The sequence below is a fragment of the Oryctolagus cuniculus genome, chromosome 2, assembly GCF_051225735.1.
Source record: "Oryctolagus cuniculus isolate XC-2025 breed Fujian yellow rabbit chromosome 2, ASM5122573v1, whole genome shotgun sequence".
In the NCBI taxonomy this organism is placed as follows: Eukaryota; Metazoa; Chordata; class Mammalia; order Lagomorpha; family Leporidae; genus Oryctolagus; species Oryctolagus cuniculus.
Genome location: NC_142868.1, coordinates 169,226,861 through 169,246,628, shown reverse-complemented (window position 1 = coordinate 169,246,628; position 19,768 = coordinate 169,226,861). Strand labels below are relative to the sequence as shown.

The 19,768-nt window shown below is 42.7% G+C and overlaps 1 protein-coding gene across 9 annotated transcripts in view; it reads right to left on the bottom strand.

The window, feature by feature from the left end:
* Window positions 1–19,768, bottom strand: part of DHX57 (DExH-box helicase 57) — a 75,707-nt gene that overhangs the window by 30,795 nt on the left and 25,144 nt on the right. For 5 of the 9 annotated variants that reach the window (XM_070069215.2, XM_089326528.1, XM_089326526.1 and 2 more), the window contains exons 4-12: window positions 18,354–18,542; window positions 17,228–17,962; window positions 14,326–14,504; window positions 12,726–12,847; window positions 10,046–10,241; window positions 9,000–9,124; window positions 4,945–5,078; window positions 4,643–4,697; window positions 1,742–1,947 (exon numbers count right to left, since the gene is read on the bottom strand). In XM_070069215.2, the coding sequence (XP_069925316.1) occupies window positions 1,742–1,947; window positions 4,643–4,697; window positions 4,945–5,078; window positions 9,000–9,124; window positions 10,046–10,241; window positions 12,726–12,847; window positions 14,326–14,504; window positions 17,228–17,962; window positions 18,354–18,542 (1,941 nt within the window). Of the gene's footprint in view, window positions 1–1,741; window positions 1,948–4,642; window positions 4,698–4,944; window positions 5,079–8,999; window positions 9,125–10,045; window positions 10,242–12,725; window positions 12,848–14,325; window positions 14,505–17,227; window positions 18,061–18,353; window positions 18,543–19,768 lie in introns of all 9 variants that reach the window. The other 4 variants (XM_070069213.2, XM_070069214.2, XM_070069217.2 and 1 more) reach the window with 1 other exon arrangement.

Below are 19,768 nucleotides of genomic sequence, written 5' to 3'. Positions count from 1 at the left end.
CGGGAGTGCAGTGGAGGATGGCCCAACTGCTTGGGCCCTACACCCCATGGGAGACCAGGAGAAGTACCTGGCTCCTGCCATCGGATCAGTGCAGCGCGCCGGCCATTGGAGGGTGAACCAACGGCAAAAGGAAGACCTTTCTCTCTGTCTCTCTCTCTCACTGTCCACTCTGCCTGTCAAAAAAATAAATAAATAAATAAATAAAAATTTAATCTGGGTTGTGGATTAAGTATTTGTATGAGGGACAGGTGCCTACTGTAGCAATTAAGCTGCTCTTTGGGATGCCTGCATCCCATATCAGAGGGTCTAGATTCAAGTCCTGGCTTTACTCTCTTTTCTAGCTTTCTGCTAATTTGCACACAGAGAGGAGGAGCAGGTGATGGCTCAAGTGAATGGGTCCCTGCCATCCATGTGGGAGATCCTGATTTGAGTTCCTGGCTCCTGGCTCCTGGCTTTGACCTGGATCAGCCTTGTCTATTGCAGGCATTTGGGGAGTGAACTAGAAAATGGGAGCTCTCTGTCTCTCCCTTGCTCTGCCTTTCAAATAAATAAATAAATAAAAATTCCATAAAATAACAGTATTATAACAGGGTTAAATGACTTCATTTTTATTATTATTAAAGTTATCTAAGAGAATGTCCTTGTTCTTAGAAAATACACACTTAGCCGGCACCGCGGCTCAATAGGCTAATCCTCTGCCTTGCGGCGCTGGCACACTGGGTTCTATCCTGGTCAGGGCGTCGGATTCTGTCCCGGTTGCCCCTCTTCCAGGCCAGCTCTCTGCTGTGGCCAGGGAGTGCAGTGGAGGATGGCCCAAGTGCTTGGGCCCTGCACCCTATGGGAGACCAGGAGAAGCACCTGGCTTCTGCCATCGGATCAGCGTGGCAGCCATTAGAGGGTGAACCAATGGCAAAAGGAAGACCTTTCTCTCTCTCTCTCTCTCCCTGTCCACTCTGCCTGTCAAAAAAAAAAAAAAAAAATACACACTTAAATATTAGGGGTGAGGAGATATCACATTGCAACATACTCTTAAGAGATTCAGGAAAGACAAATACATGTGCACAAAGCAAATGAAAGAAAATATTAATCAGTGAGCTGGGGATAAAGAGTTTAGAGAGTTCATTCTATAGCCTTGCATCACTTCAAAATAAAATTTATAAAATATCTAAAAATATAATTTATATATTTTTTAAAGAATTTATTTATTTATTTGAAAGGTAGAGTAGCAGAGAAAGAGAGAAATCTTCCATTTGCTGGTTCACTCTCCAAATGGCTAAAATGGCTAGGGCTGAGGGTCCATGTCAAAGCAAGAAGCCTAGAACTCCATCCGGGTCTCCCAAGTGGTAGCAGAGTCCCAAGTACTTGGGCCAACTTCTGTTGTTTCTCTTTGGCAGGGATTTGTATAGGAAGTGGAAAGGCCAGAACTTGAACCAGCGCACATATGGGATGCTGGCATCGCAAGCAGCAGTTTAACCCACAACACTGGCCCTATAATTTATATTTCATTACTTCCAATTTTTCTCCAATGAACATGTACTTGTCTTAAAATCAGAAAAAAAAAAAAAACCCACACTGGTGAACAGGGTAACAATATAATCTAAATATGTATTAGAACTACTAATTCCTAAGTTTAAAAGTTATTGTGATGAAATAAAGGCAATGCAACTATGGAATGAGTCATGTTTTTCTTTTTCTGGCAATCTCTGGCATAACTGCACTATTCCCCCAGAAAGCACGTTACCTTTATAGCGGGCCAGGAGCTGCTTAAAATCTAACTGCTGATCTGGCACTGCATCTTTGACAGAATCCTGATCCTGGAGGTGAAGGGAGAGCCGCAGGTCTTCCTCCACTTCTTCAAAGGCAGTTCTGTTGCGTCTTGCTTTAAGCTTTTCCTTTGAAATCTGTTTCATGGAGCGCATGTATGGGCTCCCATCCTGTATCACATACCTGAGAAAGGGAGACAAGGGAACATGTCTGTGTGCATGTGGGTCTGTGAGTGAGGAGCAGAGGTAGTCGCCTATTGTATGTGTTCAGCCAGCAGAATGCTGCTGTCTGCAACTCAATGTGCTGATCCTTCTCCCAGTCCAGGGTTCCCCTGGCTGGGGCCCATTTCTGGCCAGGAACGCACTGGAATGCTTCACTGCTGGACAGAAGATCAGATAAGAATTTGGAGAAAAGTTCTATCACAGAAAAGAGTCATGAGCATTCAAAAACCACATCTGAGTTGTAGCCTCAGTAATGCCTCTTCTCATTTCATTTTCTTCTTTTGTAGTCTTATCTACTCCTGCAAATTCAACTATAATTTACAAGTAACTGACTCACCTTCACTGCAATCAAATTTAAAACTGTACTTCTGTTGGCTAAACATCTCCATAAGATTTTCTTGAAAACTCTTTCTAGAGGCTGGCGCCATGGCTTACATGGTTAACCCTCCACCTGTGGCGCTGGCATCCCATATGGGCGCCGGGTTCTAGTCCCAGTTGCTCCTCTTCCAGTCCAGCTCTCTGCTGTGGCCCAGGAGGGCAGTAGAGGATGGCCCGAGTGCTTGGGCCCCTATACCCGCGTGGGAGACCAGGAGGAAGCACCTGGCTCCTGGCTTCGGATCAGTGCAGCGCCGGCCGTTTGGGGAGTGAACCAAGGGAAGGAAGACCTTTCTCTCTGTCTCTCTCTCTCACTATCTATAACTCTACCTGTCAAAAAAAAAAAAAAAAAAAAGAAAAGAAAAGAAAAGGTTCCTGCTCGCAGGGTAGAGCAAGGATAACCCTTAAAACAAACAAACAAAACTCTTTCTAATTAGACAGTTTAGTATTTGTTGGTGATAATACCATTAGACAATCCGGAAAAATGGAAAAGTCATCAGATTTGAAACTAAATTTAAGTTTCAGTTTAAATTTAAACTGGATTTAAGTTCTAGGTCTGCTGTTACATCAATTTGTCATAAGACTTTATGCAAGTTAATTTCAAAGGCAGAGTTACAGAGAGGCAGAGGCAGAGACAGAGAGGTCTTTATCCACTGGTTTACTCCCCAGATGGCTGCAATGGCCAGAGCTGTACTGATCGAAGGCAGGAGCCAGGAGCTTCTTCCTGGTGCAGGGGCCCAAGTCAAGAGGAGTGGGATAGGGCCCATAAAATCACAATACCTTAAAAAAAACTTATTTATTTATTCATTTTTATTTGAAAGCAGACAGAAAGAGAGAGAGAATCTTCCATTTACCAGTTTACTCCTCAAATGCCCCCAACGTCAGGGGTTGGGCCAGACCAAAGTCAGGAATCAGAAAGCAATCTGGGTCTCCCATGTAGGTTGGAGGGACATAAGCTTTTTTTTTTTTGACAGGCAGAGTTAGACAGTGAGAGAGAGAGAAAGGTCTTCCTTTCCATTGGTTCACCCCCCAAATGGCCGCTACAGCCAGCATGCTGCGCCGATCTGAAGCCAGGAGCCAGGTGCTTCCTCCTGGTCTCCCATGGGGTGCAGGGCCCAAGCACTTGGGCCATCCTCCACTGCACTCCCGGGCCACAGCAGAGAGCTGGACTGGAAGAGGAGCAGCCGGGACAGAATGCAGCACCCTGACCGGGACTAGAACCCAGGGTGCCGGCGCTGCAGGCGGAGGATTAGCCAAGTGAGCCGTGGCGCTTGCCCGGACATAAGTATTTGAGCCATCACCCACTGCCTCCCAGGGTGCACATTAGCAGGAAGCGGAAATTGGGAGAACTGGAACTCAAATCCAGGTACTTTGATATGGGAAGAAGGCATCCCCAGCAGCAGCTTAACTGCTGTACCAAATGTTTGCCCCTGGAAAATAGGAATCTTTCAATAAGTTCCCTAAGTATTCTTATTGTACACTACAATTGAAGCTTGATGTTTTCAGCTTGAAAATATTGCATCATTAAATAAATATGGAGTCGGAAGGGTTGCTTAATAGGGATAGAAAGAGCTAGGAGGAGGAGAAAAATTCTGAGTTGAGTTTAAGGTGATCTGGGGTGTTTTCATTCTGGAGATTAGAGATCAGGAATGAAGAAACTGACCAGTGAGTTCTTGGCACAGAAGGGACAGCTGAAATCACACAGATAGCTAAAGGAGAGTTTAACAGTGAACAGAAACAGTGCAAAGATAAAATCTTGGGGAAACACTCAAGATTAAAAGAATAGGAAGAAAAAGCAGGGCTTTCAAAGGAGAGAAATCTGTTTGCATACAACAGACATTACCTTTTCTATCAAGTGCTGCAAGTATTTACACAGACATCTTAACACTCAGCCTACACTGCAGACTTCTTGACAGCAGAGCCGTTCTAACAGCTAACCTTTGTAAAACCCGTACTCGGTGCAGGCACAGTTTTAAGCACTTTGCAAATATTAATTCATGAATTAATCCTCATAAAACCCTTGTAAAGTAGCTGCTGTTAAAATATCCATTTTTCATAAGATGAAACTGAGGGACAGAGAGATTAACTTCCTGCCAAAGTTACAGTTTGCAAGTAAAGGAATTTAAATCTTGCTAGTTTGTTTGCTGAAAGAAAAGGGAAAACAAAATGCTCAAGTAGAAAAATTAGAAAAAGACTAACACATTTATGAGTATTCTAGCATACTGAGGGAAGAAACAGTTCTATTTTCAAAGACTTTCAGTGAAGCTTAAAATCTTCCTTACCTTGTCACAGCAATTGCATCTTCCAGAAAAAACTGATCAACAGGAAATGTACGCCCTAGAAAAGTAATAAGAAAAGTCTGAGAAATAACCAAGTCTTTATTAAAAAGAAGTCATATATAAAATTGAAATCTCTCAACAAGTAGGTATGTTATCTCCTTATTAACTGCAATGTACTGTTGTGATTCTGTTAGAAACAAGTCACTTCTCCAGAAAGAGGCTTAAATGCCTATTAATTCAAATGACCTTTAAAATAATTGTACCCACTTTTTAGAAAGATACATATTTAATGAAATTTTAATCACCTGGTATAGTAATAACTGGGCAGGAATTAAAGTATTCTGAAAAGAGCTCAGTGTTTAAAGTTGCGCTCATTAGAATAACTTGAAGGGTCGGCCTCTGCAATACAATGTCCTTCAAAACTAGCAGCAGGAAATCACTAGAGGAAATAGAAGACACTCGTGAAGATCAAGCAGGTTCAATAGATGACAATTAATAACTCAAAAAAACTTTAAAATTTTCTCCCTGAGAGGAAGAGAGAGGGAGAGCGAGCTCCCACCTGGGGATTCACTCCCCAAAAGCCTACAACAGCTTTGGGCTAGGCCAAAGCCAATTGCTGGAAACTGAATATGGATTTGCCATGTGGGTTACAGGGATCCAACTACTTGGGCCATCACCCAGGGTGTGCATTAGCCAGAAGCTGAAATCAGTAGCTGGAGCCGGTAATCAAACCCAGGGACTCCGATGTGAGGTGCAGGCATCTAACCAGCATCATAACTGCTAATTTAAATGCCTGCCCATACTAACTTTTGTTATCTTTTGAACAATGATGTATAAGATCTACAGGGATAAAAAATTCTAAGACTCCTAGAAAATGTGTTATGTTTCTGGATGTGAAGACTTAATATCATAAAGATTATCGATTCTCTCAAACTCATTTCAGTGCAATAAAAATACTAAAAGGATTTATCATCAAATTTGAGAGTCTACCTCTTGATATCTATGTGCACACAAAGAAGCATATACAAAGATTTTCATTTAGGTACTGTTTGTAATAGTAAAATAGAAATTATCTAAATACACATCCAACAAGAAATGGTTAATTATAACACTATCACCCAGTCTATGAAATAACATAAAGCAGATAAAAGAAATAATGCGGGGCCAGCGCTGTAGTGCAGTGGGTTAACACCCTGGCCTAAAGCGCCAGCATCCCATATGGGTGCCAGTTCAAGTCCAGGCTACTCCACTTCCAATCCAGCTCTCTGCTATGGCCTGAGAAAGCAGTATAAGATGACCCAGGTCTTTGGGCTCCTGCACCCGCGTGGGAGACCTGGAAGAAGCTCCTGGCTTCAGATCAGTGCAGCTCTGGCTGTTGCGGCCAATTGGGGAGTGAACCATCGGATGGAAGACCTCTCTGTCTCTCTCTCTGTCTCTGTCTCTCTTTCTCTCTCTGCCTCTCCTCTTTTTAACTCTGCCTTTCAAACAAATAAATAAATCTTTAAAAAAAAAAAAAAAAAAAGAAAGAATGTAGGGGAGAGCATTTGGTCTGGTAGTTATTCTGGTTAACATGCCTGAGACCCACATCAGAGTGTCTGGGTTCAATTCTCAACTCTGTCTCCTGACTCTGGCTTCCTGCTAATGCAGACCCTGGGAAGCAGTGGTAATGGTTCAAGTAATTGGCTTTGTCTCCTACCTGGGAAACCTGGCTTTTGCCTTGCAAGGCCCTGGCCAATGTGGGCATTTGTGGAACGAATTAGAAGATAGGAGCTTTCTCTCACTCTGTCTCTCAAATAAATAAATTTTAAAAGAATAAAGTAGACTTCTAGATTATGACATAAAACGTCTCTAAGATACATTGTTAGTGAAAATAAAACTAAGTATGTAATGCAGAATAGCAATAGCTAACTGGTCTCTCTGCTTCAGCCCGACCTTTTGTGATCAATTCTCAATAGTACCGACCAATAATTCCAGTCAAATGTCAATCTGATTGTGCCACTCTGATCAAAATCCTAAGACTTCCCATTTGAATCCTTCCTAAGAAGACCCTACAGGGTCTGCATCGCCGCCATGCCTTGCCATTGCTCTCCCTCTTCCTCACTGAGCTCCAGCACACTGTTCTTCTTGCTGTCCATGAGGTACAAGCCTCAGGTCCTTCCTGCATGCTACTAATCTGCCTGGAATGGGCTTTTCCCAGCCATTCACCCAGGGAGCTTCCTCACATCCTTCAAGTCTTTGCTCAAATTTCTTCTCAGTGAGGCCTTCCTGGGCTACCTTATTTAAGATTTTCTAAAAGTTATTTATTTAGAGGTCAGCACCAAGGCACAGATTAGGCCATCACCTGCAACACTGGTATCCCATATGGACTCTGGTTCAAGTACTGGCTGCTTCATTTCTTTTTTTTTTTTTTTTTTTAACAGGCAGAGTGGACAGTGAGAGAGAGAGAGAGACAGAGAGAAAGGTCTTCCTTTGCCATTGGTTCACCCTCCAATGGCCGCTGCGGCTGGCGTGCTGCGGCCAGCGCACCGTGCTGATCTGAAGGCAGGAGCCAGGTGCTTCCCCTGGTCTCCAATGGGGTACAGGGCCCAAGCACTTGGGCCATCCTCCACTGCACTCCCTGGCCACAGCAGAGAGCTGGCCTGGAAGAGGGGCAACCGGGACAGAATCTGGTGCCCCAACCGGGACTAGAACCCAGTGTGCCGGCACCGCAAGGCGGAGGATTAGCCTACTGAGCCGTGGCGCCAGTCATTTCCTATTCAGCTCCCTGCTAACACACCTGGGAAAGCAGTGGAAGAGGGCCCAAATCCCTGGGCCCTTGCACTCACATGGGAGACCAGGATGGAGTTCTAGGCTCCTGGCTTCAGTCTGACCCAACCCCAGTCATTTGGCCATTTGGGGAGTGAACTAGCAGGTGGAGAAACTCTTTCTCTCTCTGAAACTCTGTCTTTTAAATAAATAAGTCAATCTTAAAAAATTATTTTTGGGGGCCAATACTGTGTCATAGTAGGTTAAGCCCCTGACTGTAGTGCTGGCATCCTATATGGGTGCCAGTTGGAGTCCCAGCTGCTCCACTTTCAATCTAGCTCTAGCTTATGGCCTGGGAAATCAGTAGAAGATGGCCCAAGAGCTCAGGCCCCTGCACCTTCGAGGGAGACCCATAAGAAGCTCCTGGCTCCTGTCTCCGGAAGGGCTCAGCTCCCGCTGTTGTGGCCATTTGGGGAGTGAACCAGCGGATGGAAGACCTTTCTCTCTGTCTCTCCCTCCCTCTCTCTGTTAACTCTACCTCTCAAATAAATAAATAAAATCTTTAAAATTATTTTTAAAATTTTCATTTTATTTGAAAGGCAGAGACTGGGAGGTGGGAGTGGGGAAAAAGAGAGATCACTGGGCCTTCCATTTGCTTGCAACAGCCAGGGATGGGCCAGGGCAAAGCCAGGAGCCAGGAACTCTATCCTGGTCTCCCACAATGGTGCCAGCTTCAGGTATTTTGTTACAGCACAGAAAATGGACTAACATATGCTTCAACCCTCTAAAATTCTAATTCTTAAAATACAAACGCCTTATTATCCTCGGTGTACAGGGCCCTGAGATGTGGCTCCTGCTACTCTTCCCTCTGCCACTCAACTGCTCATTCATGTACCAGCTGCACCGGCCTCTCTTCACCTTCTGGACTCACAAAGTCCCTTCCCACTATGCAGTCTTTGCTTGTGCTATACTTGCCTCCCACTGTCACATGCAATTACTTCTCAGACTTGCATTTTCAATTTAAATATCATCTCTTCAGAGATCTGCTCTCTGGCCATCATATGGATCTTTCTCAAACACAGCATCCTGTTCATTCCTTCCTAGTATCTATTCCAATTTGCAATTGTTCATTTAATTGTTTGTCTCCTTGTTAATTATTTCCTTTTCCTACCAGACTGTAAGAGATGACAGGGAACCATACATACTTGTTCACCATTATATCTCCAGGGCATTTAATATTGGCTCATTGAACATACAAATGAAGGTCAGGACTGAATGACTGAATAAAGGAAGCACATATAGACTGGCCATCACCTACAGCATGTATTACACCTGTTATTCCTATTAAACACAGTGTCCTACTCAGCATGGTTCCCAGGAGGGTGTGAAACTTCCCTTCTAATTTATTAGGATGACTTCTCTAGTGACGAACACGTGCTCTCCTAGCATTTGTAGGGCTACAGATCAGGTAAGCTGTTCCTTTTCTCTAACTTGGGCCTTCCTTATGGCAAATTACCATTAGGAGTCTAGGAAATGCAACTGAAAGCAGAACACAATTTTTTCAGCCATGTCTTCATTTTATGTCTGTGAGTGTTCACTGGGACCATTTTTTTACCTTTCTTCTGTCCTCTCGTGAACTTCATCAACAATGATATGGGTGACTCCTTGTAAAGCTGTATCTCCTTCAAGTCTTCTTAGCAGTACTCCTGTGGTGCAGTAGAGCAGCCTGGTGGCTGAGGACTTAAAGGGGAAACATAAAGCATTTAGGAAGTTTTTGAAAATAAATTTACTGAAATTCGGAATGGATAAAGATTAAGAATATTGAGGACAATAGCAGCTTCATTTACTATAAAACAATATTAAATGTACAACTTGTAGGTGGAGACAATAAAAGCTTTTCTACTTTACATCAAAAATTTAAGCTTAATATTCTCATAGAAGGCTCTCAAAAATTATTACAAAATAAAACAAATAAACAAACAAAAAAAAACCCCAGTGATGATGAAATAAAATTTGAATTTGCTCCTTAGATAGATTAAATCCCAGGTTCAAGAGCAAAACAGGGGACAAGTGTTTAGTTTAACAATTAAAACACCACTTGGGAAACTTGCATCCTATATTAGAATGCCTGGGTTCAAGCCTCAGGTTAATGTCTGAGTCCAGCTTTCTGTTGATGCATACCTTAAGAGGTAGCAGGTAATTGGGTCCCTGACACCCATGTGAGAGACTCTGAGTTCCCAGTTTCTGGATTCAGCCTGGCCCAGCCTAGCTGTTGTGGGTATGCATAACAGAGTGAATAAGTGGATGGAAGATCTCTCTCTCTTTCTCTCCCCCCACCCCCTTCTGTGTTTGTGTGTGTGTGTTTGTATGTCTGTCTTTCAAGTAAAATAATAAATTTTAAAAGAGCAAAACTGCATTTACTATTTCACTTCTGTCACTAAACAATAAAAAGTCTTTCTAGAGGAAATTTAGTACAACTAAATGAGAATTCTTATGTCAAAATATTTCTAAAAGAACTTCAGCCCTACTGAAGTCGATCATCAATTTAAAGTAGTCTAAAAGTATATATCCTAAATTGACCATTAATCTCCAGACTCCAAAACTCTTTGCATATGAAAACTGTAAATTTCTATGACCAACGAATAAGCAGAGAATACAAACCTTGACACTTTCTAACCGAATCTGGTATCCCACCGTCAGACCCACCCTCTCTGCTCTTTCTTTAGCAACACGTTCAGCAACAGAGATGGCAGAGATTCGTCGGGGCTGGGTACAGATGATGTTTGCCACTTTCTCAGGTGGCCCATTCAGAGAATCATCCAGAATAAACTGGGGAATCTGTGTGGTTTTCCCACATCTGTAGGTCAAAACAAGTTAAGTCCCAAGTCAAGAGCTAGTTAACTAAAGAATCAATCATATGCAATGAGGAAAGTGATAAAGCTAATTAGAATAAAGTTTTATCATTTTTCTGAAACTATTTACTGGTTTACTACCTAGAACAGACAAATTTGAGGAATTTGCACTCAGATTAACAGGGCAATCCAATCATACTCTACTCTCATTTACAAAATTGGAACTATTGAACAGATACCAGATGAAGGTCTGTAAATGCCTCTAAGAATGTAAACTCTACATATGAATCACAAAGAAAAGGAGGATTATTAATTTGATTTGGTGAGAAGTAGACTGAGGTTAAAATGATCAGAAACTACATTTTGGTACAAAAAAATTTGAGATCCATGCAGTTGTTTCATAGTATTCATTCTCAAAGACTCCTCATATGCACGGATTTCAAAATTTTTTGCACCAAAACCAATATTTTAATTCCATTTTCCACACACACACACACACACACACACACACAAACACACATACAGATACAAAACTAGAAGATATAAGATTACTACTATAGGGGCCAGTGTCCTGGCACAGCAGGATAAGCTGCTGCCTGCAACACCAGCGTCCCATATGAGTGCCAGTTCAAGTCCCAGCTGTTCCATTTCCAACCCAGTTCCCTGCTAATGTCCTGGGAAAGCAGTGGAAGGATGGCCTGAGTGCTTGGGCCCCTGCCACCCAGGTGAGATACCAGACGGAGTTCCAGGCTCCTGGCTTTGGCTTGGTTCAGCTCTGGCCACTGAGGCCATTTAGGAAGTGAACTAGTGGATGGAAGACCTCTCTCTCTCTCTCTCCCCCTCTCTCTCTCTCTAGTGTACTTGAGTAAAGCACTAAGTTAAGCCTGCAACTTTCCCTTGCTAATAGGTTTGCATATGGAGAGTATGAAACAGGAAAAATAATGTACCTTAAATTGTTCTTAAAAGAAAAAATAAAAGCTTTATGGAAATCAGAATAAATCCAGAAAATGAAACACTTTTAAGCTAAATGTTCTAGAGCTGTTCTCTAAATTTAAAAATGGGCCTTGTTAAGTCTTCAGTTGAACTTTTGGCCTTAAAACTGTCTCAAGATGGGGCCACTGTTGGGGTGCAGTAGGCTATTGCAGCCATCTGGGGAATGAATCAACAGATGTAAGAACACTCTAATTCTGCCTTTCAAATAAATAAGTCTTTTTTTTTTTTTTTTTTTTTTTTTTTTTGGACAGGTAGAGTGGATAGTGAGAGAGAGAGAGAGAAAGGTCTTCCTTTTGCTGTTGATTCACCCTCCATTGCTGCCACGGCTGGTGCACTGCGGCCGGCACACCGCGCTGATTCGAAGGCAGGAGCCAGGTGCTTCTCCTGGTCTCCCATGGGGTGCAGGGCCCAAGCACTTGGGCCATCCTCCACTGCACTCCCGGGCCACAGCAGAGAGCTGGTCTGGAAGAGGGGCAACCAAGACAGAATCCAGTGCCCCGACCGGGACTAGAACCCGGTGTGCCGGCGCCACTAGGTGGAGGATTAGCCTATTGAGCTGCGGCTCCGGCCATCAAATAAATAAGTCTTAAAAAAAAAAAATTGGGGCCAGCGGTGTGGTGCAGCAGGTTAATCCTCCACCTGTGGTGGCATCCCATATGGGCACTGGTTCAAGTCCCGGCTGCTCCTCTTCTGATCCAGCTCTCTGCTATGGCCTGGGAAAGCAGTAGTGGATGGACTAAACCCTTGAGCCCCTGTGCTCATGTGGGAGACCAGGAAGAAGCTCCTGGCTCCTGGCTTCGGACTGGCACAGCTCTGGCTGTTGCGGCCATTTGGGGAATGAACCAGCAGATGGAAGATCTTTCTCTCGGTCTCTCCCTCTCACTATCTGTAACTCTACCTCTCAAAAAATAATAAATAAATAAATAAACTGTCTCAATGCAGAGGTAAACATTTCTGAGTTTTTTTTTTTTTTTTTTTTGTAATGTGGTTCTACTGGCTACAGAAGTTGCAATAATCACCTCTGAGAGATATTACTTAATTTGGCAAGAAAAAGTAAAAATAACACCAGCTCTTGCTTTTTTTAAAAAGAACTGGTTAGGGTAACCAGGGTATTTATGGTATATTTAAAGGAAAGCTGCATCATGGAGCCAGGCATTGTGACCCAGTGAGTTAAGTCATAGCTTGGGTTGCCCACATCCTATATCAGTGTCGGTTCAAGCACCAGTCACTTGGCTTCCAATCCAGCTTCCTGCTAACGTTCTTGGGAAGGCAGAGGATGATTGCCCAAGTACGTGGGTTCCTGCCTCCCACGTGGGAGACCTGGATAGGGTTCTGGGTTCCTGGTTTCAGCCTGGCTCAGTCCTGTCTGTTGTGGTATGTGGAGAGTAAACCAGCAGATGGAAGTTAGCTAGCTCTCTCTGTCACTGTGCCTTTCAAACAAATCAATAAAACTGGAAAAAAAAAAAAGCTGCATTATGAACAAATTACATTCTCACCCAGTCATACCACTTATGACAACCACTTGGTGCCTGCTCAACAGTTTAAGAATGTTTTCTCTTTCTTCCCACGCAGGGAGTGATTGTCTTTCTTGCAGAATTGACTGGAACTGTCTGGATGCCTAATAAAAGCAAAGATAAGGCATTAGTTGAGTTATTTTTAGTCACCTTTCATAAAGATTTGAATCCGGAACCCAATAGTTAGACCCACTCTTTCTGTTCTTTAGCAAGTTGTTTAGAGATGAGACTGCAGACATTTATTGGAATTGGATGTAGACGACTTTGGTCAGAAGGCTGCTCAGAGAATCCGCCAGAGTATGCTATAGAATCTACATAGTATTCCTATATCTGAATAAGCTAGAAGATGTTATAAGTGCAATACACCTCTCATACAAGTCTACTCAACTGTTCCAAACAAGTGTCCATGCCAGCAGTGCCAATAGAAATTTCCATGTTGATGGAAATGTTCCATACCTGCACTATCTAATGTAGCAACCCCTGGCCACATGTGGCCACTGACCCTTTAAAACACGCACAGTGCTAGTGAGGAACTGAATTTTTCATTTTAACTAATTCATTATAATTTAAAGACCCAAAGGAGGGCAGGGGCTACCACAGTGGACAGCATAACTTTATGCAATACCAGATTTTTTTCCTAAATCAAAGTGCTCAAGGTAACATAGCTAAAAAGTGGGAACAAAGGGGTTCAAAGCCGGTAAGAATACCCACTAAAGGGTTCTTTTTGGTTATACAACTATGTAAAATCAGTCTTATTTCTAATTGCTAATGCAACAAACATTGTATTGTATGCTAAAACTATGTACTTTTGAGTAATATAAGAATTTTATACTAAGATGCCATTTCTGCCATATAATTTTATCAGACTGATCAAACTGACTATAAAGTTTTTTGTTTCTACCATCATTTCATTCATGGTGTGATTTCATATACATTTTGATGTTTTATGGGTACTGCACTATATATATGATGGTTATATTGTGTCAAAATCAGAATCACAAACTAAAACTAGAAGGGCCCTAAGGTAGCATTTAATGCAACCCTCAAACTGATTACACAACTCACCTTTGCCCTAAATCCAACTGTGCTTCATAGTTCACATACAGATTCTCTCAAAAAATCTTCATGTGAATAGGGTGAAAATAAGGACTTTGGAAACAGAACTAGATCTGAACAACTCTGTTGTCACTTGTTAGCTGTATGATCTTGGGCATAATATTAATCTTATGAGCCTTTGAAAAGGGGTGAGAGTCACTCTTGCTCCTTATATATACTAATTTTTCCAATGCAAAACAAAATTTTCATAGGGCTTTCACATATCAGATTATTTATCAGGGTACCAAAGGCATATGATTTTGACAATATTTGGTATATATGTGTTTAACTGATATTTACCAGTTGTGGGATTTTCTAGAACCATCTAGCACATGCAACCCTACTTTGCTATGGCATGTAGAAGCTCTGACCACTTAGGGTGAAAGAGAACCAAAAAAGATACTAGGAAGGGTAGTCAAAGCTTTCTCATTCGTAATCTTTTATGCATTCGGGAGGCAAGGCTGGTCCTTCTCTCAGCTTTCCATACCTGTTTTATTTGGAACTGCTTGCAGATTTTACCATTTTCAGCATATACTGATTTTGCCTGCCAGTCATATCTTTTGGAAATCTTTTTCTTAAGGTTTACATAGCTCTCCTTCTCCACCATAACTGGTGCAGGACTTTCATCTTCATCTGCTTCTTCCTCGGGTTCTGATTCTTTTTCAACTTGAAGGGAATAAAGGGGAATGTTTTGCAAGAGCCCAAAAATACCATGACACAGACCAACCCAAATGTCTATGAAATGATCAACTGATAAATAAAAGGTGGCATGTCCATATAACAGAATATTATTCAGCAATAAAAAGGAGGTACTCGTACATGCTATGACATGACTGAATCTTGAAAACATGATGCTGAGTAAAAGAAGCCAGTCTCAAAAAGCCACATACTGTGTGACTTCATTTCTATGAAATGTCCAGAACAGGCGAATCCACAGATAGATTACAGATTAGTGGTTGTCAGGGGCTAGGGGAAGGGGGAAATGAGCAGCCTGCTCTTTTCTTGGGGTGATGATAATGTTCTGGAATTTGATGGTGGTCATGGTTGTACAACTCTGTAAAAAACACTAAAAGCAATTGAATTGTATACTTTAAAGGTTTTCCTTTTTTTAAAAGATTTACTTATTTATTTGAAAGGCAGAGTTACAGAGGTAGAGGCAGAGATAGACATAGGATGCAGCCATCTTAAATGGTGTCTTAACCTTTATGTCAAATGCCTACCCTGATTTGCTTTTTTTAAAATTATTATTTGAGGCTGGCGCCGCAGCTCAATAGGCTAATTCTCTGCCTTGCGGCACCGGCACACCGGGTTCTAATCCCGGTTGGGGCACCGGATTCTGTCCCGGTTGCCCCTCTTCCAGGCCAGCTCTCTGCTGTGGCCCGGGAGTGCAGTGGAGGATGGCCCAAGTGCTTGGGCCCTGCACCCGCATGGGAGACCAGGAGAAGCACCTGGCTCCTGCCATCGGATCAGCGTGATGCGCCGGCCGCAGTGCACCGGCTGCGGCGGCCATTGGAGGGTGAACCAACGGCAAAGGAAGACCTTTCTCTGTCTCTCTCACTGTCCACTCTACCTCTCAAAAAATAATAAAAAAAAAAATAATTATTTGAGAGTTAGAGTTACAAAGAGAGGGAGAGAAGGAGAGCGAGAGCGAGTGAGAGAGTGAGTCTTCCATCCATTTGTTCATGCCTCAGATGGCCCCATATGGCCTGGAGCTGAGCTGATCTGAAGCCAGAAGCCAGGAGCTTCTTTCAGGTTTCTCACATGGGTGCAGGGGCCCAAGGACTTGGGCCATCTGCTGCTGCTTTCCCAGGCCATAGGAGAGAACTGGATCAGAAGTGGAACAGCCGGGACTCAAACCAGCACCCATGTGGGATGCTGGCATTGCAGGCAGTGACTTTACCTGCCATGCTACAGTGCTGGCCCCTTGAATTGTACACTTTAAAAGGGTGAAATCTGGGGCCAGAGCTGTGGCACAGCCTGCAACACCAATATTTCATATTAGACTGTCAGTTCAAGTCATGGCTGCTCCACTTCCTTGATCTAGCTCCCTGTTAAAGTGCCCAAGTACCTGAGCCCATGCCACACATGTAGACTTGGATAGAGTTGCAAGCTTCTGGTTTTGGCCCAGTCCCAGTCACTGAGGCCATTTGACGAGTAAATCAGCAGATGGAAGATTTCTCTCTCTCTCTCTTTCTCACTTTGCCTTTCAAATCAATCAATGAATAAAACTTTTCTTTTAAAAAAAAAAAGGGTGAATTTTATAGTATATAAATTACATCTCCATATGGCTGGTTTTTTTACTTTTTAAAGTCCAGAATACATAAGTTGTTATTTCTCAAGAAATACACTGGAATCCCGTAAGCTAGGAGCTGACATTTGGAATGAGTCAGGTGCCTAGTAAGTGAACCAAGCCAACTGTCCAGCTTCTACACCTCAGTGCATTTTCATTGCTCTCTAATTATTGATGTTTATCTAGGAACTATCATGAAATAAAACCTTTTGTTTTCCTGAAAGAAAGGTGGCAAGAAAAGGGGGGTTTACTTGTGGTGAATCTGCACAGCAGTATGGGTGCTGTGGTACAGTAGGTTAAGCTACTGCTTCAGATGCCACATCTCATATTGGCGTGCTGGTTTGAATCTCAGCTGTTCTGCTTCCTGCTAATGTAGCTCCCTGCTAATGCACTTGGAAAAGCAGTGGAGGACAGCCCAAGTAAATTGGCCCCTGGCAAACACATGGGAAACCCAGATGGAGTTCCTGGATCCTGGCTGCGGCCTGGCCCAGCCCTGGCTGTTGAATCAGCAGATGGAAGTTCTCTTTATCTGTCTGTATCTGTCACTCTGCCTTTCAAATAAATAAATAAATTAAAAAAAAATCTGCACTTGAAACCTAACTCTGCCAGAGCTTGTACAAACCATTTCTTATTCTCAGGATTTAGGGATTTATAAAGATAGCCCCTTTTTAATGAATTTTGAGGGATCTAGTATACTAAAAGCAGAAGGTAATGGAGTGGTATAGAAAGAGAAGTTATCTCTAAATACCCACTTGAAAGTAATCTCAGACACGATATAAAAAATAAACTTGTGAAACCAAATTAATCAAATGAAATAGATTTTTCTGAGGTGTCTTGAGTTCCTTCCAACCTGCAGATCCAATCAAAATAAATTTATACATCTCTACAAACTTTCAATTTAAGGAGCAACCACAACAATACAATTAGGCCTAATGCCTAAAGCCAGGCCTATAGCTCAGTGGATTCTCATTCCCTTTCACCAACGGGACCAAACGGACTTGCTTAGGGCCACTGGGAGATCCTAGACCAGCCTCAGAAGCTCTGACTTTTAAATCTACCATTCTGATAGCCCTCCTCCACAAGACAATGCCTTACATACCTTCTGGACTTTGATTTGAAACAAAAGAATTACTTGGGATCACTGGTTTATGATAGGCAGGATTATTTATTCTGGTCCCAGAGGGCACTGGCAGAGAGTTCACAGGAGGGACACTATACTTGTGATGAGTATTTGTTAGTAACTTGACAATTTCTGATTCTTCCTCTAAAAGGGTTATCAAAGAATATACGACAGGTTCTGAAGTTTCTGCAAATGCCAATGCCTTGTCATAAAGGAACTCAGAAATATGTAAACGACAAGCCAGAGGTAGATTCTCATTGGTGGAGTAAAATGCCACAAGAGGAGCTTGGTAGGGGTATTTGTGGTTTTTAGAAAATCGAATTTCAAGTTCATATAAAAACGATGCATCTTCATTAAGATGAGAATCATCTACAATTCTTTCTGCTCTTCCAACCATTTGATTTGGGGGCACTTCATGTTTGAATTTGCATTTGGATCCAAATTTACAATTTCCTTTGAGGTAAAATTTACAGGTTTCAAGTGAAGTCTCTTGCACATTTTTGGTACTTTCCTTTTGCTTGGATTTACAGAATTTACTTGTCAAATATTCCAGTTCTAATCCAACGGTCCAGACTCTGTTCTGAATTCTTTCTACAAATTTATCTCCACAGATTGACCTGAGTGCAAACGCCTCTTCCTGTCGCTGTTCCATACACTCATCCAAGCTTATACGGTCAGCTGCCGCCGAGATCTTCATCCTCTCTCCGAATGTCTCTGAAAAACACTGGGTGAGTAGCTGCTCTAGTGATGCCCCCACATCTCCATCACAAATCCTCAGGGCTGCCTGACAGCGTTCGATGCTGAAACCATACCTGCCAAGGGCAAAACATGATAAAATGACATGTAGGAAGCCCTATCACATCACTGAAGTGAAATTCATTTAAATATGTTTAAATGAAATCACAACTCCATCTATGCAGGGTTTGTATTTTGAAAAAATGCCCTTAATAATTCGAATCCTTTAACCCCCCCATCTTTACAAGATAAAGTACTAGGCATAGAAGGCACTGCAGGAACCCACACAATGTGGGGCAGCTGGGTTTGTAAGAAAGTATCATTTTCACTGGATTCTCCCCTAACTGCCTTCAACAGTGACAGCAATCACCTGGAAAGCTTCTGCACTGCAAATGGAGAGACTGTGAATTCTGCAGTATGAGGCGCCCCTGGGGCTGGGCCAGCACATTCCAAAAGATCAAAGTCTGGAACAAGGGCAGGTTCTTGTCCAGCTGGCCAGTAGCGCTCATCATCACAGCAATCAGGCTCGTCATCTTCCTCCTCCCCAGAAACGCCTCTTCTAGCAAAGGCAATATTTTCATACATTAGATATTAGTTTCTACCTAATTCAAAGAAAAATATAGGAAGGGGCTAAGAATTTAATTCAAGGCACCAAGAATATATAATCATGATAACTCTTCAGTAACTGATTTAATTTTTTACAGGACTAATTTAGTATTGTGGCAATTAATATTTATCACGCTTTAATTACACATACCATATAACCCTACAAGGTACTACTGGAATCCCCATATTTTAGACAATCAACTACAACTTAAAGAGGATTAGTAACTACCTAAGGTTACACAGTCAGGAGCAACTTAACATTCTACCAAAAACAGTCTGTTCCCACTCTCTTTTTTAAAGATTTATTTATTTATTTGAAAGGCAGAGTTACAGAGAGGCAGAGGCAGAGAGAGAGAGACAGAGAGAGGTCTTCTATCTGCTGGTTCACTTCTCAGATGGCTACAACAGCTGGAGCTGCACTGATCCGAAGCCAGGAACCAGGAGCTTCTTTCAGGTCTCCCACATGGGTGCAGGGGCCCAAGCACTTGGGTCATCTTCTACTGCTTTCCCAGGCCAGAGCAGAGAGCTAGATTGGAAGTACAGCAGCCAGGACTCAAACTGGCACCCACATGGGATGCTGCCGCTGCAGGTGGCAGCTTTACCCACTATGCCACAGTGCCGGCCCCTGAGACTTTGTTTTTAAACACAGAAATTTTGGCTATCCTCTTTCTCTTATTCATAAAATCTGTCCCTAGGGGCCGGTGTTGTGGTGCAGCGGCTTAAGCCCCCCACTTGCAATGCTGGCATCCCATTATATTCCATTACTGGAGGGCCACTGGAGTCCCGGCTGCTTAGCTTCTGATCTGGCTTCCTGCTATTGGCCTGGGAAGGCAGTGGAAGATGGCTCAAGTACTTGGGCCTCTACCACCCATGTGGGAGACCCAGATGGATTTCCTGGCTTCTGGCTTTCACCTGGCCTACATTTGGCCATTGCAGCCATTGGGAAGTGAGCCAAAGGATGGAAGGTCTCTCTCTGTTTTTCTACCTTTCAAATAAATAAAAGATTTTTTTTAAAGTTACCCCTAATTTTTTACTTTGTCGCATAACCCCCTTTCTTACATCTGAGACAGATAACAGACTGACAGACAGGATGGAAACAATTAATTTCTCCAACTGAAAACCACAAAGCAAAAAGCCAAAATGAAATGGGGGAGGTGAAAGGTGAGTAACATTAAAGAA